The following is a 19,067-nucleotide window of genomic DNA, read 5'->3' on the forward strand; positions in this document are numbered from 1 at the left end:
CTATAAAATAATGATGTGAAACGCCTTTTGAGTTCTTTTGATATTCCAGTTAATTCTGCTCTTTCATATTTCAAACAGTTCGTGGTAACGAACTGTAGTAAGGAGAGACCCGGCTCAATAGTAACCAAAACTCTAAAAAATGGAATTTTGATGCCAATGGTTACATCAAAAGAATCGCATTTTAATGCTGACTTTAAATATATAAATTTCATCAAGATTAGTCTTACCCGTCAAAAGTTACGAGCCTGAGAAAATTTGCCTCATTTTAGAAAATAGGGGGAAATACCCCCTAAAAGTCATACGATCTTAACGGAAATCACACCATCAGATTCAGCGTATCAGAGAACCTTGTTGTAGAGGTTTCAAGCCCTTATCGACAAAAATGTGGAATTTCGCATTTTTTGCCAGAAGACAAATCACGGATGCGTCATTATTTGTTTATTTGTTTTTGTTTTTTTTCCAGGAGTAATCCTATCGAATCAGTGGTCCTAGAATGTCGCGAAAGGGCTCAATCTAACGGAAATTAAAAGTTCTAGTGCCCTTTTTAAGTGACCAAAAAAATTGGAGGGCACCTAGGCCCCCTCCCACGCTCATTTTTCCCCAAAGTCACTGGATCAAAATTCTGAGATAGCCATTTTATTCACCATAATCGAAAAACCTAATAACTATGTCTTTGGGGACGACTTACTCCCCCACATTCCCCGTGGGAGGGGCTGCAAGTTACAAACTTTGACCTGTGTTTACATATAGTAATGGTTACTGGGAAGTGTACAGACGTTTTCAGGGGGATTTTTTTTGGTTTGGGGGGAGAGTTGAGGGGGGGTTACGTGGGAGGATCTTTCCATGGAGGAACTTCTCATAGGGGAAGAGACTTTCAATGGAGGGGGCGCAGGATTTTCTAGCATTATTTAAAAAAAATGAAAAAATTAATATGAAAAGTTTTTTCTACTGAAAGTGAGGAGCAGCATTAATACTTAAAACGAACATAAATTATTACGCATATGAGGGGTTTACCTCCTCGTAATACCTCGCTCTTTACACTAAATTATTTTTAGTAATTTCAACTATTTATTCTACGGCCTTTGTGATTCAGGGGTCATTCTTAAGGAATTGGGACAAAATTTAAGCTTTAGTGTAAAGAGCGAGGTATCGACGAGGGATGAGCCCCCTCATATACGCAATAAAACATATGAATATAGAACTTCGCTGCGTAAGTTAATTCGTAAGTTACGTATATTTTTTACTTACGAAAACGTTAGTAAAAAATTAAAAGTTATAGTTGCCCTTTTATGTAATCAAAAAATTGGAGGGCAACTAGGCCTCCTCTCTCGCTCCTTTTTTCTCAAAATCTTCCAATTATAACTATGAAAAACCCATTTAGCCCAAAAAAATTAATATGCAAATTTCGTTTTAATTATTTATGCGCGGAGAGTCAAGATCAAAAAATGTATTAATTTAAAAACGTCCAGAAATTAAACAAAAAAAACAAGTTTTTTTAAATGAAAGTAAAAAGCGATATTAAAACTTAAAACGAACAGAAATTACTCCGTATATGAAAGGGGCTTTTCGTCTTCAACGCCTCGCTCTTTACGCTACAGTTTTTAAAATTTTTAAGAAGTCGAGTTAAGAGAAAGAGTCAAACTTTAGCGTAAAAAGCGGGGCGTTGAGGACGAAAAGTCCCTTTCATATACGGAGTAATTTCTGTTCGTTTTAAGTTTTAATGTCGCTCCTTACTTTCATTTAAAAAAATTTGTTTTTTTTTTTGTTTAATATATTATCTGAATACACTGTTTTAATCCTTAACTAATAGATGTCCGAAAGTGCCCCTCATGTGTCCGAAGTCGCCCCACGGTAAGGGCGACTTTAAGAGGTCATATGTTTTTGGGTCTCACTGAGAAACGACTTGATGGAAGTCATTGAAAAATATTCCTAAGAGCGATGAATAATTAAGCTTTCTGTACATGTAAAAACAAAGTTTGTATCTTTAGAAGAACATCTTATAGGGGTTAAAAGCTTAAAATCGTACGGTTTCGCCCCCCTCTCCCCTATATGGGAAGGTAGTGTTGTTTAAGAAACGATTTATTGACCATCTAAAGAACATGTTTTCCTGCGAATATCGCACGAAAAGACATTTTGTAGGCTTTTATTAACCCTAGACAAGACCCTACCCAACTTGACTACCTTGCAACATGCATGATTCTAGATGGGATTTCGTTGCTCTTTTCTCCATTATGTAATAATTTTAAACTTCCCATGCTAGTTTTAAATAAGTAATTGTTTAAAATGATAACTTAAGCAAGTAAGTAAGTAAATTTTTATTATCAAAAATAGTTACAATAGAATTCTAATTCCAGCCAAGGATGAGCAGAGCTAGATATGTTAGATGAACGAAAACGCAAATGGAGAAGAACACTAAGCAACATGACAAGTCAAGAAAACAAGCACTAAAAGACAAAAACAAGAACTAAGAGCTCATATAGCACTTGTGACGAGGCGAGAAGAGCTAAGAGCCAAGAGATCATATGGTATGAGCTCTAACAAAATTCTATGAATCAATAGATTGATTTAAAAAGGAAAATAAGAGGCTTAATAACGGTCAGGATTTAAAATAAGAGCTCTGAGTCACGATGTCCTTCTAAATATCAAAATTCATTAAGATCCGATCATCCACTCGTAAGTTATAAATGCCTCATTTTTTCTAATTTTTCCTCTCCCTTTAACCCCCCAGATGGTCGAATCTGGGAAAACGACTTTATCAAGTCAAATTGTGCACCTCCCTGACATGCCTACCAATTTTCATCGTCCTAGCACGTCCAGAAGCACCAAACTCGCCAAATCACTGAACCCCTCCCCCCAACTCCTCCAAAGAGAGCGAATCCAGTACGATTTTGTCAATCACGTATCAAGGACATTTGTTTATTCTATCCACCAAGCTTCATCCCGATTCCTCCACTCCAAGTGTTTTTCCAAGATTCCCCCCTCCAACTCCCCCCAATGTCAAAAGATCTGGTCAGGATTTGAAGTAAGAGCTCTGAGACATGAATTCCTTCTAAAAATCAAATTTCATTAAGATCCGATCATCTATTCGTAAGATACAAATATCCCAATTTTCACGTTTTCCAAGAATTCCGGTTTCCCCTCCGACTCCCCACAATGTCAAAGGATCTGGTTGGAATTTAAAGTTAGAACTTTAAAGCACAAGATCCTTCTAAATATCAAATTTCATTAAGATCTGGTCGCCCTTTCGTAAGCTACAAATACCTCAATTTTCAAAATTACCCCCCCTCCCAATTCCACCAAAGAGAGCAGATCCGGTCCGGTTATGTCAGTCACGTATCTTAGACAGGTTTCTATTCTTCCCATCCAGTTTCATCCAGATCACACCGCTTTAAGTATTTTCTAAGATTTCCGGTCCCCCCAACTGCCCCCCCCCCCAATCACGCTTGGTCCGGTTGAGATTTAAAATAAGAGATCTGAGTTACGAGGTCCTTCTAAATATGAAGTTTCATGAAGATCCGATCACTCCTTCGTAAGTTAAAAATACGTCATTTTTTCTTATTTTTCAGAATTAACCCCCCACCCAATAGAGCGGATCCGTTCCAATTATGTAAATCCCGTATGTAAGACTTCTGCTTATTTTTCCCACCCAATTTCATCCCGATCCCTGCAATCTAATCGTTTTCCATGATTTTAGGTTCCCCCACCCCAAACTTCCCCCAATGTCACCAGACCCGTTGAGGATTTAAAATAAGAGCTTTGAGACACGATATCCTTCTAAATATCAAATTCCATTGAGATCCGATCACCCGTTCGTAAGTTAAAAATACCTCATTTTTTCTAATTTTTCAGAATTAACCCCTCCCCCAACTACCCTAAAGAGAGCGAATCCGTTCCGGTTATGTCAATCCTGTACCTAGGACTTGTGCTTATTTTTCCCACCAAGTTTTATCCCGATCCCTCCACTCTAAATGGTTTCCAAGTTTTAGGTTTCCCCTCCCAACTCCCCCCCCCAATGTCACCAGATCCAGTCGGGATTTAAAATAAGAGCTCTGAGACACGATATCCTTCTAAATATCAAATTTCATTGAGATCCGATCACCCGTTCGTAAGTTAAAAATACCTCATTTTTCTAATTTTTCAGAATTACCCCCCCCCCCCAACCACCCCAAAGAGAGCGGATCCGTTCCGGTTATGTCAATCATGTATCTAGGACTTGTGCTTATTTTTCCCACAAAGTTTCATCCCGATCCCTCCACTCTAAGTGTTTTCCAAGATTTTAGGTTTTCTCCTCCCATATCCCCCCCCAATGTCACCAGATCCGATCGGGATTTAAAATAACAGCTCTGAGACACGATATTCTTCCAAACATCAAATTTCATTAAGATCTGATCAACAGTTCGTAAGTTAAAAATACTTCTATTTTTCTATTTTTCCGAATTAACCGCCCCCCCCCCAGATGGTCAAATTGGGAAAACGACTATTTCTAATTTAAGCTGGTCCCGTCCCTGATACGCCTGCCAAATTTCACCGTCCTAGCTTACCTGGAAGTGCCTAAAGTAGCAAAATCGGGACTGACAGACCGACAGACAGACCGACAGAAATGGCGATTGCTATATGTCACTTGGTTAATACCAAGTGCCATAAAAAGACAGAGCGGAGAAAAAAGAGTATACACCATCCAACGCGAACAAAAAATTAAACCAAAAATAAAACTTTAAATTAGAAGAGTATGGAGGAGTCATATCAAGACGCATCAGAAAAGGAGTTTTCTTTTTTAAGATATGAGAATTAGGTAAGGTAATTTGTGCAATCTAAAGTAAAACAATGGCAATTGTGTAACAGATTAAGGCCTATATCTAGGGGGAATACCCAGCTTGAACAATCCCCCCCTTCAATATTTTGGTCGCACTTGTGCAAAAAATGCATGCAAATAAACTTTCGTTGCATTTTCTAAAGACATTTGTTGTAACCTCCCCAACAAAAAACCTGGATAGCGCAATGAACAAATTTTCTGATCCATCAAAAGCATACCTCTGCAACTTTGATAAATTTTCCTCTCCTATTTTGCTTGACATCTATATAAAACCGCTTCGACTGAATTTGAAGCATTTTGGTAGCCAGCTCTTGCTCTCCAGGCTGCCCGCCACCTGCAAGGGAAACATAAACTTTTAGAGCCAAATGTTCTAATCTGAAAAGAGATGGCACCTTAAAATCATTTTGTGAGCCTCAGCGTCGGCTGACCGCTACAAAGTTAACGAATTATCCCAGGGGACAAGTTGTCATTGAGATCTGTCAAAAGTTTCTGGTTCGACTAAGAGATTTGACTGAGAAGACAGTGGAATTCTACATCGCTTTTGTCAGCGAGATTGTTGATCGAAGCAGGTGACACTATAAGGAACTCTCAAAGTGGAAAAATTTCACAAATGATAATTCCTTTCAGCTGATTTTAGTATTTTCCCAGCTGGTATCCTAGAACATTTTCAGAGAATGCAATTCCTTGAACTTTAAAAAGAAAATTCTGCTCCATTTAATAAAAAAAAAAAAATAACACGTGATAATTTAAGTTTCAGTAACATTGGACATCTCTATCTCCGGCACAAAAAGCGAAAACGTAAATGATATTTTGTAAGATTTCTGGAAAATTAGCTTTCAACTTTTGGTTTTTGGCCATTTATTCGGATCTCTTACACAAGCTCAACAAGTTATGGCAAGATTACCCAAATGATTCTGAATAGTTTACCCACAGAAACTAAAAAAGTTTATAACGGATGAGATAAGGTGATCTTTTAAAGAAGCGCATTCTCTTGAGTCCCATCCAGGGCCGTTCCAAAGGTTGGTGGTGCCCGGGACAAAATTAATTATGACGCTCCCTCCCAACTCAAACATAAATATAAAAAAACAGGATCCCCAGCCGCGGTACCCCGTAGCCACGGTACCCGAAGCAGCTTGCCCGGTCACCCCCTCCCCCCTCTGAACGGCCCAGGTTCCATCAGTATACATGATAGACGTATATTAGGATCCAGATAAAAATCTACAAAAAGCATGTGCTTTTGTGAGCGCCTGGCATTTTTCTTCTTTACCAGTAGCAAAGGTTACCTGTGGTTTCTTTTCAGTTTTTGAAGTAGTTCACAGAAGCAAAACCGGTTTTTAGGACTGTTTATTTAAAGGATGCCATCATTCTTATGTGTGGTGGCTGCTTACCTTTTGGGTACCCCAATACTTTTTCTGCACTATCTGGTATTAATGCACGTAATAAACCTATGGGGTGCATTGGGTATCTTAGAACAAAAAACGACCTTTGATTGTCAGTTAAATTGACATATAGACATTTCTTCGTTAAGAACTTGATAATTTTTCATTTATGAAAGTAAGAAAGGTGAAAACTTTTCAAAAGTATTTGGTTTCCAGTAAATCGCAAATTGTCTTCTGGTCTTGAGAAGGCACAGGGGGTTTTCAGCCCTGCTCATATTAATTTTTGCTCGTTTGAGTTTGACTCGGCTATCTATTTTAATTTCTTTTCGTTTATTTATTAATAGTGATTTGTGGTAGTTTTACGCTTGGAAAATTATTTGACTTTATTTTTGCTCATTCTTGGGTTAATGGAGCTCTCTACTTTTCTTTGATAAGTAACTTGTCTTGTAGAAAAAGTTTTTTAGATTGATCTCTGTTCGTTTTTTATTGGCACAGTCTTTTTCATAGAAAAAAAAAATATTGTATATCTTTTCAGTTTTCTTCTATAAGAATCCATAGTATGGGTTGCTATTGTATGTTGGAGAAACTTTTTAAATTTTTTTTAATCCTGACACAAACAGCATTTTCTAATTTAATTTTATAGCTTCTGAAGTTGACCTGAAAAATACAACTTAATGTCATTCCCAAAAGATTCTATCTCTGCTCTTTGAGAACTTAAATACACTTACACTCTTTTTATTTATTTAAATTGTAAGAGTAGAAGTAGTAATAGTAGTATCCCCAAAAGTTTCAACTTAATACCCACAGTCGCTTTCGATATATTGCTATAGTATCTTATTGACAACCATTTAACAAAATGCCTTTTGATTTATTTTTAAATACAAGTATAATTATAAAGCATAATGGACCCATTGCATAATTGCGGGGGTTGACATGCCCAATATACCTAAAGACATAATTGCTGGACCGTTCTACTATGCTGAACAAAATGACTATCTAAAAATTTGACAGGATGTGTTTGCAAAATGAATGGGCTTGAGGCAAGGGCTGCTTGCCCTCTAATCTCGTCTTACTCTTAAAGAGGGCACCAAACACTCGTGCTGTAGTTGAAGTACAAGGGGGAGAACTTCCCCCTTCATATATCTAGTAAAAACATTTAAAACAACTAAAAATAAGGTGAAAACATTTTAAATATGTTTAGTGTTCAGTAAAATGCAAATTATGTTCTGGTCTTGAGAAGGCATGGGGGTTGTCGGCCCTACTCATATTAATTTTTGCTCGTTTTGAGTTTGACTGTGTTATTTACTGTATGATACAAATAAACAAAATACGTATAAAATGTAACTTTTTAACTTGAATCAATTAAAAATTATTAAAACTTTAAGGGATATATATCAGTATATGTATTCTAAACTTACAATTCACAGCCATTTTCTTTCAATGAAGTGTCAGTAAAGCTGTCATCGTCAAAGGCATCATGTCGGTCCTTTCAATTACGTTGAACAAAATGGCTATTTCAAAATTTTTATTGGATGTCTTTGGGGAAAGGGTGGGCGAGGGGAGGGGGTTAGTTACCCTCCAATTACATTCTATTAATAAAAAGGACACTGGCGCTTTCAATTTCCAATCTGTTTTCGAAGTTTCTACGATAACAAATGGTCATCTCGAAATTTCTATTAGATGCATCTCGGGAAAATACGAGGTATGGTAGAGAATATCCACCATCCGATCACTCTGGGTCTTAAAAAGGTTACTAGAACTTCTGATTATGAATCCAATGAACCCCCTCCGAAGTTTATACGATCACTCGTTCTATATATACCTAATAGGCCCCCAGGGTATAACTTACAACTTTTGCCCTGAGGGCTCTGGGGGGAGGATTGCCATCCTCAAATACATAGTTTCTGAACTTTCCAATTACGTTAAACAAAATGGCAATCTCAAAATTGTTATTGGATATGTTTGGGGAAAAGGTGGGCATGGGAGGGGATTAGTTACCCTCCAATCACTTTCAACTATTAAAAAGGGCACTCGCCCTTTCAATTTCCAATCGGAATGAGCTGTTTTTGAAATTTCTACGACAACAAATGACCATCTTAAAATTTAAATTAAAATCAGAAAACATGAAGTGTGGCGAGGGGGTATCCACCCTCCGATCACTCTTAATCTTAAGAACAGCACTAGAGCTTCTAATTACAAATTCAAAGTGCCCCCTCCAAAGGTTCTACGATCACCCTTTCTACATATACCTTATACGTCCCCAGGGCGTAACTTACAACCCTTACCTGAGGGCTGTGGGTGGTTGTCACTCTCAAAGACATAACTTCCAGACCTTTCAATTACGTTGAATCAAATGGCTATCTCAAAATTTTTATTGGATGTGTTTGGGAAAATGGTGGGCGCGGGAGGGATGTTAGTTACCCTTCAATCACTTTTGACTATTAAAAAGGGCACTGTTTCTTTCAATTTCTAATCAATTGAGCTGTTTTCAAATTTTTTTTTTTCCGGCAACAAACATAATTTCGGGACCTTTCAATTACGTTGAACAAAATGGCTATCTAGAAATTTAGATTGGATGGGTTTTGGGAAATGGTGGCCGTGGGAGGGAGGTCAGTTGCCCTCCAATTACATTCAACTGTTAAAAAAGGCACTAGCCCTTTCAATTTACGATCAAATGAGGCCTTTTGGAAGTTTCTGCAACAACTCCTTCGATACGAAGTGCCCTGGTCTAAACAAAACAAAAATAAATAAATAAATAATACAGTGTGTCCACATCGCTTTTTACTAAGGCTTTATTACTCCGCTGCCTATGCTATTGTTTTATGTAAGTTGCGTTCTAGAATTAATTTTCTATTAACTACCATTTTACATTAATTGTATATTATTACCCTCAGCCTAAAATGGCAGATAACAACTAATTTTGCTCCTAAAATACTGTTACAACACAATAAATGCTAAAAAAAAACAGTCCGTTCTGGGCAGCAACAGCATTGCATATCATTTTGAGTTATCTTTTATCCTAAAACGAAAAAAGATGTAGCACTCATTACATCAAATCTAAGAGTTTTTAGGGAGGGGGTAAACCATGTTTCCTGAATTGTACACTATTTATTGATCGCATGACAAAGCTTATCTCTTATCTGTCATTATCTTTATCAATTTTCCTTAAGACAAAAAGGTCAGATTGAAACCGTGTTTAGGGAGGTAGACTAAAGTCTTTCTTTCTCAAAAATTGCAGCCAGATTCTAACAGACAAAACCCCTTCACAGCAAGACTACTAATAGGCTCCGAAATTTAGCTCCCACTAAATTGAGCCAATCAGTAAATTCCATAAAAAATCTGATTGGCCCAAATTAGCGCTAACTGGTCAACAATGGTATATTTATTTCAAGTGAAAACGACAAAGTGAAGTCACAACGTTGTTTCTGGCTCAAAGCAAAATTTTTGAAACCTGTAAAGGGCTTGAAACCTCTGCAATAAACCTTTCTTTTATGCTGAATCCGATGGCGTTATTTACTTTCCCTAAATTTAAGTGATTTCTCACTGCTGTCTTGTTAGTCATAAGGATTTGAATTAAAACGGAATAGTTGTGGGCATCAAGTCATGGCTAATTGTAGAAAAAGCCAAGACAAATAGTCCAATGGAGTAAGAGGCAATTCTGGCATTAATCGCCACTAGTTTTTGTCAGTGTTGTCACGTTGAACCGTAAAGACAAAATTGATTAATTTACTTTGACAATCACTTCCGTCTATAAAATTCAAACATTAACAATCTGTTGAATCCAAGACAACTACACCTGTTTTGCGCATTTCCATGCGCACTTAGAGACTTATCATTTTTGGATTCTTTTGGTGTCAACTCAAACTTTTCTGTACATAATAGATTTTGCTTCACTTCTAAATAACGAAGCAATTCTATAAAAAATTTAATTGGCCCAAATTAGCGGTAATTGGTCAACAACGGTACATTTATTTCAAGTGAAAACGACAAAGTAAAGTCACAACGTTGTTTTTTTTCCTATAACGTTGCTCGTATGTCTGATTGAAAGAAAAATTCTGCGGTCCTCCTAAAAAGTTTCCAAAAAAGACTCTTTGAAACATCTACCTAAAAATAATACGATTTGCACTTTTAAAGAACACTTGTTTACAAAGAGCATCAACAGGAATTGTTGCACGCACAAATGTCCTGTTCAAAGAAGCGAATTTTTACGATCTAATACAGACAGAAGTGGTTCAAATAGCCGCCTACATCAAGCCATTTTTCTCTTCAGGGGATTATTATTGGCATTTTTCTCGCCAGGCGATAATTTAGTTACGGCAGTACCAACAGTTACGAAATTAAGAATACATTCACTTTTTCACTCTCAAAATAAATATGTAAAACTGAATATGAAAAATATATATGTATATTGTGTTATTTAAGTCTTATTTTTTGTAATATATCTACGCATGGTGCATAATTCCAGGGATGTTCAACCGATAAAATTCAACCCGGAAAAATTCAACCCGGCAAAACTGAGCACAAGCAAAAGCTACACCATACAAATATCAAGTTTTCTGTGTATGGGGTTTCACCTGGTTTAAATCTTGCCTAGGTTGAGGCTTGGCAGATTGATTGTGTGTGGCTCAGATTTTTCTCTTTGACTGAATTTCATTGGTTTAGTTCGGCTTATTTTGCTTGGGTCAAGCTTGCAACGTTGGGTCGTGCCTGGTTGGATTCTATATTATTGAACTAGTAATAATTGTATCTATGCTTATGTGTAAATCTTTCCTCGAAAATTGTGCTATATTTTTTTTTCTGAACATTGTCATAATACCATTTTCCAGTCTAAAAAAAACGACCTAGATAGGTCACAGCTTTAGGAAGTTCGTTTCACCCTCCAAACCTCCTTAATATTCTTCTATAAATCGTCTGCTAACTGAAACTAGAGACCCCCTTAAGGTTGAAAGTTTTGAGCTCACGTAGGAGGAGCTACAAAACATAATTTGTTTGTTGACACCGAACTGTTGGAGAGGGACATTCCCATTTGACAGCTGCGAAGTGAGTATTTGATTCTAAATTGCTTCGTATTGAATGCTACGTATTGAGGCAGAAAAATTAGGATAATAATTTGTATATCAGGGGACCGAGCTCACCCCGTTGATGACTGTTCGTTTAATAAGATTGTTCGCAGTAAAATAATTGTTCGTTTTCTGGTGTGAAAAAAAAAAATCTAGATAGGTCACGACTTTGGGAAAATTCGTTAATTGGGGATTATTTTTTTACATACCCCAAAAAGGTGAAGTCTAATACCCTAATGATTTTAATTTTTTACAGCAAATATAATAAAACGAAAATTGTTTTTCAAAAGAAATAAACAAAAATTTTCTTTTTTTTCGACGAGCAAAGATCGGTTCCCTGGTCCTTATACCTAAGCTGAATTTTGCAGTTTGTCTTTTGTATGCATTAAATAAAAAAAACGAGTTTTTTTAACTGAAAGTAAAGAGCGACATTAAAACTTAAAACGCACAGAAATTACTTCGTATATGAAAGAGGCTGCTTCCTCATCAACGCCCCGCTCTTTACGCTAAAGTTTGACTCTTTCTCTCAATTCTTCTTTTTAAAACAGTAAAAAACTTTAGCGTAAAGAGCGGGGCGTTGATGAGGAAGCAGCCTCTTTCATATACGAAGTAATTTCTGTGCGTTTTAAGTTTTAATGTCGCTCCTTACTTTCAGTTAAAAAAACTCGTTTTTTTTATTTAATTTCTGAACGTTTTTGAATCAATGCATGTTTTGATTTTGGCTCTCCGCAGAGGAATAATCAAAACGAAATTTGCATATTTTTTTTGGGGGGGGGGCTAAATGGCTTTCTCATAATTTTGATCGAATGATTTTGAGAAAAAAAGAGCGGGGGCGAAGCCTAGTTGCCCTCCGATTTTTTGGTTAATTAAAAAGGCAACTAGAACTTTTAATTTTTTACGAATCTTTTTATTGGTAAAAGATTTACGTAACTTATAAATTAGCTTACGTAAAGAACTTTTGTATTTTCATGTTTTTATTACATATATGAGGGGATTCGCCCCATCGTCAGTACCTCGCTCTTTACACTAAAGCTTAAATTTTATCCCAATTCATTAAGAATGACCCCTGAATCACAAAAGCCGTAGAATAAATAGTTGAAATTACTAAAAATACTTTAGCGTAAAGAGCTAGGTATCATAAGGAGGTGAGCCCCTAATATGGGTAATAATTTCTGTTTGTTTTAAGTTTTATTGCTGTTCCTTACTTCCAGCTGAAAAAGCTTTTTCACATTTATTTTTTAATTTTTTTTTTAAATAATGCTAGTAAATCCTGCTCTCCCTTCATGGAAGTTTTCTTCTCCCATGACAAATTCTCGATGGAAAGTTCCCCCAGCATATCCCCCTCTTCTCAACCCCTCCCCCCAACCAAAAAAATCCTCCTGAAAACGCCTGTATACTTCCCAATAACCATTACTATATGTAAGCACTGGTCAAAGTTTGTAACTTGTTGCCCCTCCCACGGCAACGGTGGGGGAGTAAGTCGTCCCCAAAGACATAGTTATAAGGTTTTTCGACTACGCTGAATAAAATGGCTATCTCAGAATTTTGATCCGTTGACTTTGGTAAAATAATTAGCGTGGGAGGGGGCCTAGGTGCCCACCAATTTTTTTGGTCACTTAAAAAGGGCACTAGAACTTTTCATTTCCGTTAGAATGAGCCCTCTTACAACATTCTAGGACAACTGGGTCGATACGATCACCCCTGGAAAAAAAAAAAAAAATAAAATAAAAAAAAAATAAACACGCATCCGTGATCTGCCTTCTGGCAAAAATGCTAAATTCCACATTTTTGTAGATAGGAGCTCGAAACTTCTACAAAAGGGTTCTCTGATACGCTGAATCTGATGGTGTGATTTTCGTTAAGATTCTATGACTTTTAAGGGGTGTTTCTCCCTATTTTCTAAAATAACGCAAATTTTCTCAGGCTCTTAACTTTTGATGGGTAAGACTAAATTTGATGAAACTTATATATTTAAAACTAGCATTATAATGCGATTCTTTTGATATAGCTATTGGTATCAAAATTCCATTTTTTAGAGTTTTGGTTACTATTGAGCCGGGTTGCTCATTACTACAGTTCGTTACCAAGAACTGTTTGACTGCGTCATACATCATTCTGTCTGTATCAATGCTCTGAAGGTACAAGGAAAAGGGCCGATTTAAATACTTCATAGGTTGATATTACCCATTGACAAAGGGGCTCCTCATGTATTTTAAAACTAAAAATACGGGGAAAATTATTGGAGCTATGAACTTCAGTTTCTGTAGGCGAACCTGTGAAAGGATCACTGTTTATGCACTCATCAACATGGAGTGCGTTTATGTAGTCATGGAGTACCGCATTCCTTTGTCACTTTGCGAACGTTGGCGTCGGCTGACCGTCTCAAAGCCAGAGGGTCTCAATAGTGAATTCTCTCAGGAAGCTGGCTACCATCAAGAGCAATCGATTATTTGTAGTTTGACTAAAAAGACGGTGAGCTTTGCGTCCTGGGTGTCAGAGATCTTATCAATCAAAGCAAGTGCCACCACAGGGAGTTCCCAAAATGATAAAGTTGCTCAAATGATAATTCCTTCGGTACTTCCGTATTATCCAAAACGCATTCAAGAATTGAAGTTAGGTTAATCGTAATGAAATATATCAAAATATGATGATATATAACACTATATTAACACAATTATGGGAACTGCAATAAAGAATTATGGAAAGCAGGCCGACCAGAACACATTATATTAAATACCTAAACTAACATAACTTAACCAAAAATACCAAATCTACATACTAAATATTAAATTAAAATATACCTACAACGTAGTTTATTTCACTGAGTCTATGCTAATGCTCCGAATACAGAAAGTTAAACCTGTTTTTTGCAGATTCAATTGAGCAAACTTATCGAGTGTGTTCTGGTTAATATGGAAGTACCATTCCTTTGAGGAAATTTTTAGCGTTTACCAAGTAGATATGCTAGAACTAGTTCAGCAAAGGATCCTGAGCATTTAAAAGAAAATTCTGCTCCAATTAATCGAATGAACAAAATTCATATTTTGTGTTGACGTAAGTTTCATTACAACTAAATACTTATCTATCTAGGGCACAAAGCGCGAAAAGTTAAATGGTTTTTCAAAAGTTCCTGCAGCTTTTAGTTTCCTGTCATTTATTCGGATCCTTATCGAAGCCTAGAAGTTATAGCAAGACCGCCTGATCAATTCTAAAGTTTGACCATAAAAATTAAAGTCTATGATTGACGAGATAAGGTGATCCTTTAAGGCAGAGCCTTAATCATTATAAAATTTAATTTAGGGCGTTTGAGGTTGCAAATTGCACAATTTCATCTTTGGACTTGGTAACTGAGTTTTAGCTGTTATTTTATCATAAAAATGTACATTGGAATAAAGTTGTAATGAACTGTAAACTAAAATCGTTTTAATTCATATTCAAGTTTTAAATTAAATTTAAAAGTAAACGATTTTCAAACTAAAATTATGGATTGATTTATTTTAAATTATTTTTAAACAATTTATTAAACTATCAAAATTATCTACAATACTAAAATTAAAAGTTTTCATTTGAATAATAAAATTGCACGCTTTCGTTTTTTAAACTCTACAAATGAGATTTAGCAGTTATATTGCATTGCAAAATTGCCTGGAATTTTTGGCAACTCGCAAACCGTTTCGCTTGAGGTAATAAGGTCGAAAAACTGAATTTAATTCAGTATCCAACCGGAAATTGACAAAAATTTTACTCAATACAGAAGAAAAGAAACCAAAGACAATATTGATTCCTCTAGGCGACAACATTCATTCAAACTCACTGGAGTGTTACTAAGGTTTCACAAATTATAGATTATTCTAATTCAATCCAGTTCGTGTATCCTGGTAAATGTTCGGTCATAGATAAATGGGGGCAGAGATATGCTGAAAACAGCTATTCAAACAAACGACAACCAGTTATTTAGAAACTCACTTTGCTTCCAGAACTAATCTTTAATTGTGAAGCACCGATGTTAATTCACAGATATATAGGGGGGAGAGGAATATATTTTCAAAATATAACGGGATTTTGGCATTTTTCAGTTTCAATGAAAATATCCCAAGAAAGAAATCTGCCAAAATCTAGAGGAAGAAAAAAATCTAGGGGATATATAGCCCCCACTCCCATAAATTGACGCCCCTGTTGTAAAGACCAATAAATATAACTAATTATTATAAATAATAATTTGTTTTATTGGTAGAAATTATTTTTAGATCGAATTTCAAGCACTTGGTAGTTTAAACTTACGCTTTTTTTTACCTTCACTTCGATTTAATCCTTTGGATTGCAATGTAAACTTTGGATTATATGTTTTGAAATGTATGTTACTGTTAATGTCCGAAATCAGGTTAATGTCAACATTCACCGGTGAATGTCCGAAATTCATTTTTCTCTGCTTGGATTCAAGTAGCTTTGCGAATCAGCTATTTCTGCCTTATACAAGCGTTGATGGTAATTATATAAAAAAAAACAAGTTTTTTTTAACTGGAAGTAAGGAGCGACATTAAAACTTAAAACGCACAGAAATTACTTCGTATATGAAAGAGGCTGCTACCTCATCAACGCCCCGTTCTTTACGCTAAAGTTTGACTCTTTCTCTCAATTCTTCTTTTTAAAACAGTAAAAAATTTTAGCGTAAAGAGCGGGGCGTTGATGAGGTAGCAGCCTCTTTCATATACGAAGTAATTTCTGTGCGTTTTAAGTTTTAATGTCGCTCCTTACTTCCAGTTAAAAAAACTTGTTTTTTTTTTATTTAATTTCTGAACGTTTTTGAATCAATGCATGTTTTGATTTTGGCTCTCCGCAGAGGAATAATCAAAACGAAATTTGCATATTTTATTTTTTTTTGCTAAATAGCTTTCTCGTAATTTTGATCGAATGACTTTGAGAAAAAAAGAGCGGGGGACGAAGCCTAGTTGCCCTCCGATTTTTTGGTTAATTAAAAAAGCAACTAGAACTTTTAATTTTTTACGAATATTTTTATTGGTAAAAAATTTACGTAACTTATAAATTAGCTTACGTAAAGAACTTTTGTATTCTCATGTTTTTATTACATATATGAGGGGATTCGCCCCATCGTCAGTACCTCGCTCTTTGCACTAAAGCTTAAATTTTATCCCAATTCATTAAGAATGACCCCTGAATCACAAAAGCCGTAGAATAAATTGTTGAAATTACTAAAAATACTTTAGCGTAAAGAGCGAGGTAATAGAAGGAGGTGAGCCCCTCATATGGGTAATAATTTCTGTTTGTTTTAAGTTTTATTGCTGTTCCTTACTTCCAGCTGAAAAAGCTTTTTCACATTTATTTTTTAATTGTTTTTCTAAATAATGCTAGTAAATCCTGCTCTCCCTTCATGGAAATTTTCTTCTCCCATGACAAATTCTCGATGGAAAGTTCCCCCAGCATATCCCTCTCTTCTCAACCCCTCCCCCAACCAAAAAAATCCTCCTGAAAACGCCTGTATACTTTCCAATAACCATTATCAAACAGTTCGTGGTAACGAACTGTAGTAAGGAGCGACCCGGCTCAATAGTAACCAAAACTCTAAAAAATGGAATTTTGATACCAATACCTACATCAAAAGAATCGCATTTTAATGCTGATTTTAAATATATAAGTTTCGTCAAGTTTAGTCTTACCCATCAAAAGTTACGAGCCTGAGAAAATTTGCGTTATTTTAGAAAATAGGGGGAAACGCCCCCTAGAAGTCATAGAATCTTAACGAAAATCACACCATCAGATTCAGCGTATCAGAGAACCCTACTGTAGAAGTTTCAAGCTCCTATCTACAAAAATGTGGAATTTTGTATTTTTTGCCAGAAGGCAGATCACGGATGCATGTTTATTTGTTTTTTTGTTGTTGTTTTTTTTCTTCAGGGGTGATCGTATCGACCCAGTTGTTGTCCTAGAATGTTGCAAGAGGGCTCATTAAAACGGAAATGAAAAGTTCTAGTGCCCTTTTTAAGTGACCAAAAAATTGGAGGGCACCTAGGCCCCCTCGCACGCTAATTATTTTCCCAAAGTCAAACTTTGGCCTGTGCTTACATATAATTAAATAAAAAAAAAACAAGTTTTTTTAACTGAAAGTAAGGAGCGACATTAAAACTTAAAACGAACAGAAATTACTTCGCATATGAAAGGGGCTGCTTCCTCATCAACGCCCGCTCTTTACGCTAAAGTTTTTACTGCTTTAAAAAGAAGAATTGATAGACAGAGTCAAACAAAACAAAAAAACAAATAAACACGCATCCGTGATCTGCCTTGTGGCAAAAAACGCAAAATTCCACATTTTTGTAGATAGGAGCTCGAAACTTCTACAGTAGGGTTCTCTGATACACTGAATCTGATGGTGTGATTTTCGTTAAGATTCCATGACTTTTAGGGGGTGTTTCCCCCTATTTTCTAAAATAACCCAAGTTTTCTCAGGCTCGTAACTTTTGATGGGTAAGACTAAACTTGATGAAACTTATATATTTAAAACCAGCATTAAAATGTGATTCTTTTGATGTAGCTATTGGTATCAAAATTCCGTTTTTTAGAATTTTGGTTACTATTGAGCAGGGTCGCTCCTTACTACAGTTCGTTACCACGAACTGTTTGATAGTTAAATTTTGGTTAGCTTAAATTAAATTATAAATCTCAGAAATGGGTTAAAAACCAACATTAACTTAGCCTAACCCAACCTAATCTAACCTGTCACCATCCAACCTTACATAAAACCGAAAAAGTTGACTGGCAACGCTGACTAAATCCAAGGAGAAAAAAAAGTATTTCGGATATTCACAGGTGGATGTCGACACATCAATTTCAGGCATTCACGGTCCGAGCTTGTTGAACAACAGCTGGGCATAATTGAGGGGGGATACCTTCTTGTATCTTTGTTTTAAAAAATCAAAAAAACCTTATACCGCTGTTATTTTTGTGAACTGGCGCCACTGAACGACAGGTATTAAAAAAAAAAACTTATGAAACACTTATGAGAATCAAAATACTACTGGCTGTTGATTCTGATTGTGTTCAGGTTAGTGAATTGCTGGGAGTTAAGAACACTTATCAATTATCTAAAATAACATTTTTTCAATAGAAGGTCCCGTAAGTCAGATACTTTCAGCCAAGGTAGCGCCCAGAGGAGGGGGTTACCGGTTTGACCCTCCTCCCCGAAATGTTTGCCCGACTCGTAAAAACGTAAACAAAGTGAACATAAACAAACTTTTATATGTTTTTAAGTTTCTTTTTACAAACCCACCCCCCCCCCCCCGAAAAAATTCTTTTGTAACCCCCCTCCCCCCCCCCGAAAGCAAATCCTGAATATGGTCCTTGTTTCGGCATAACTATAAGAAGATCGTGACTATCATAACCATACCTATACAGAGGGGGAGAACAAAAGGAAATTACAGCGATTATTCAGAAGATAGATTCCCCTTTTATCCATAAAATATTTCATAAGTAGTATTTCTCCCCCCCCACCCTCGAGAATACAAAAAAAAACACTTTTTTCGTTTCCCCATTAATAAAATACAAAAGACAACTAAAATGCCAACGGTTTTTTTTTAGTTTTAGACCCCCCCCCCAGCATATAAACGTATCTAAAAGACTCAAGCCTGTGTGCAGGTAAGAAAACGCTCCTGGAATGCAAGGAGAAGATTCAACGCTTCTAACGATTGTTGTAAGACTTATAGCTTAAAATTAATAACAATTATTTGATTCCGTACACATACAATCAGGTCTAGCCTATAGAGAGGAGACGTCAGGCTATTTTTCTTTTCTAATGGGTAGGGA

The 19,067-nt window shown here is 36.1% G+C and overlaps 1 protein-coding gene across 3 annotated transcripts in view; it reads right to left on the minus strand.

Moving 5' to 3' along the window:
- Positions 1–19,067, minus strand: part of LOC136033161 (transcriptional regulator protein Pur-beta-like) — a 123,038-nt gene that overhangs the window by 44,884 nt on the left and 59,087 nt on the right. For all 3 annotated transcript variants that reach the window (XM_065713828.1, XM_065713827.1, XM_065713829.1), the window contains exon 2: positions 5,032–5,147. In XM_065713828.1, coding sequence (XP_065569900.1) covers positions 5,032–5,147 — 116 coding nt within the window. The remainder of the gene's footprint in view (positions 1–5,031; positions 5,148–19,067) is intronic.

The sequence above is a fragment of the Artemia franciscana genome, chromosome 11 (assembly GCF_032884065.1).
Source record: "Artemia franciscana chromosome 11, ASM3288406v1, whole genome shotgun sequence".
In the NCBI taxonomy this organism is placed as follows: domain Eukaryota; kingdom Metazoa; phylum Arthropoda; class Branchiopoda; order Anostraca; family Artemiidae; genus Artemia; species Artemia franciscana.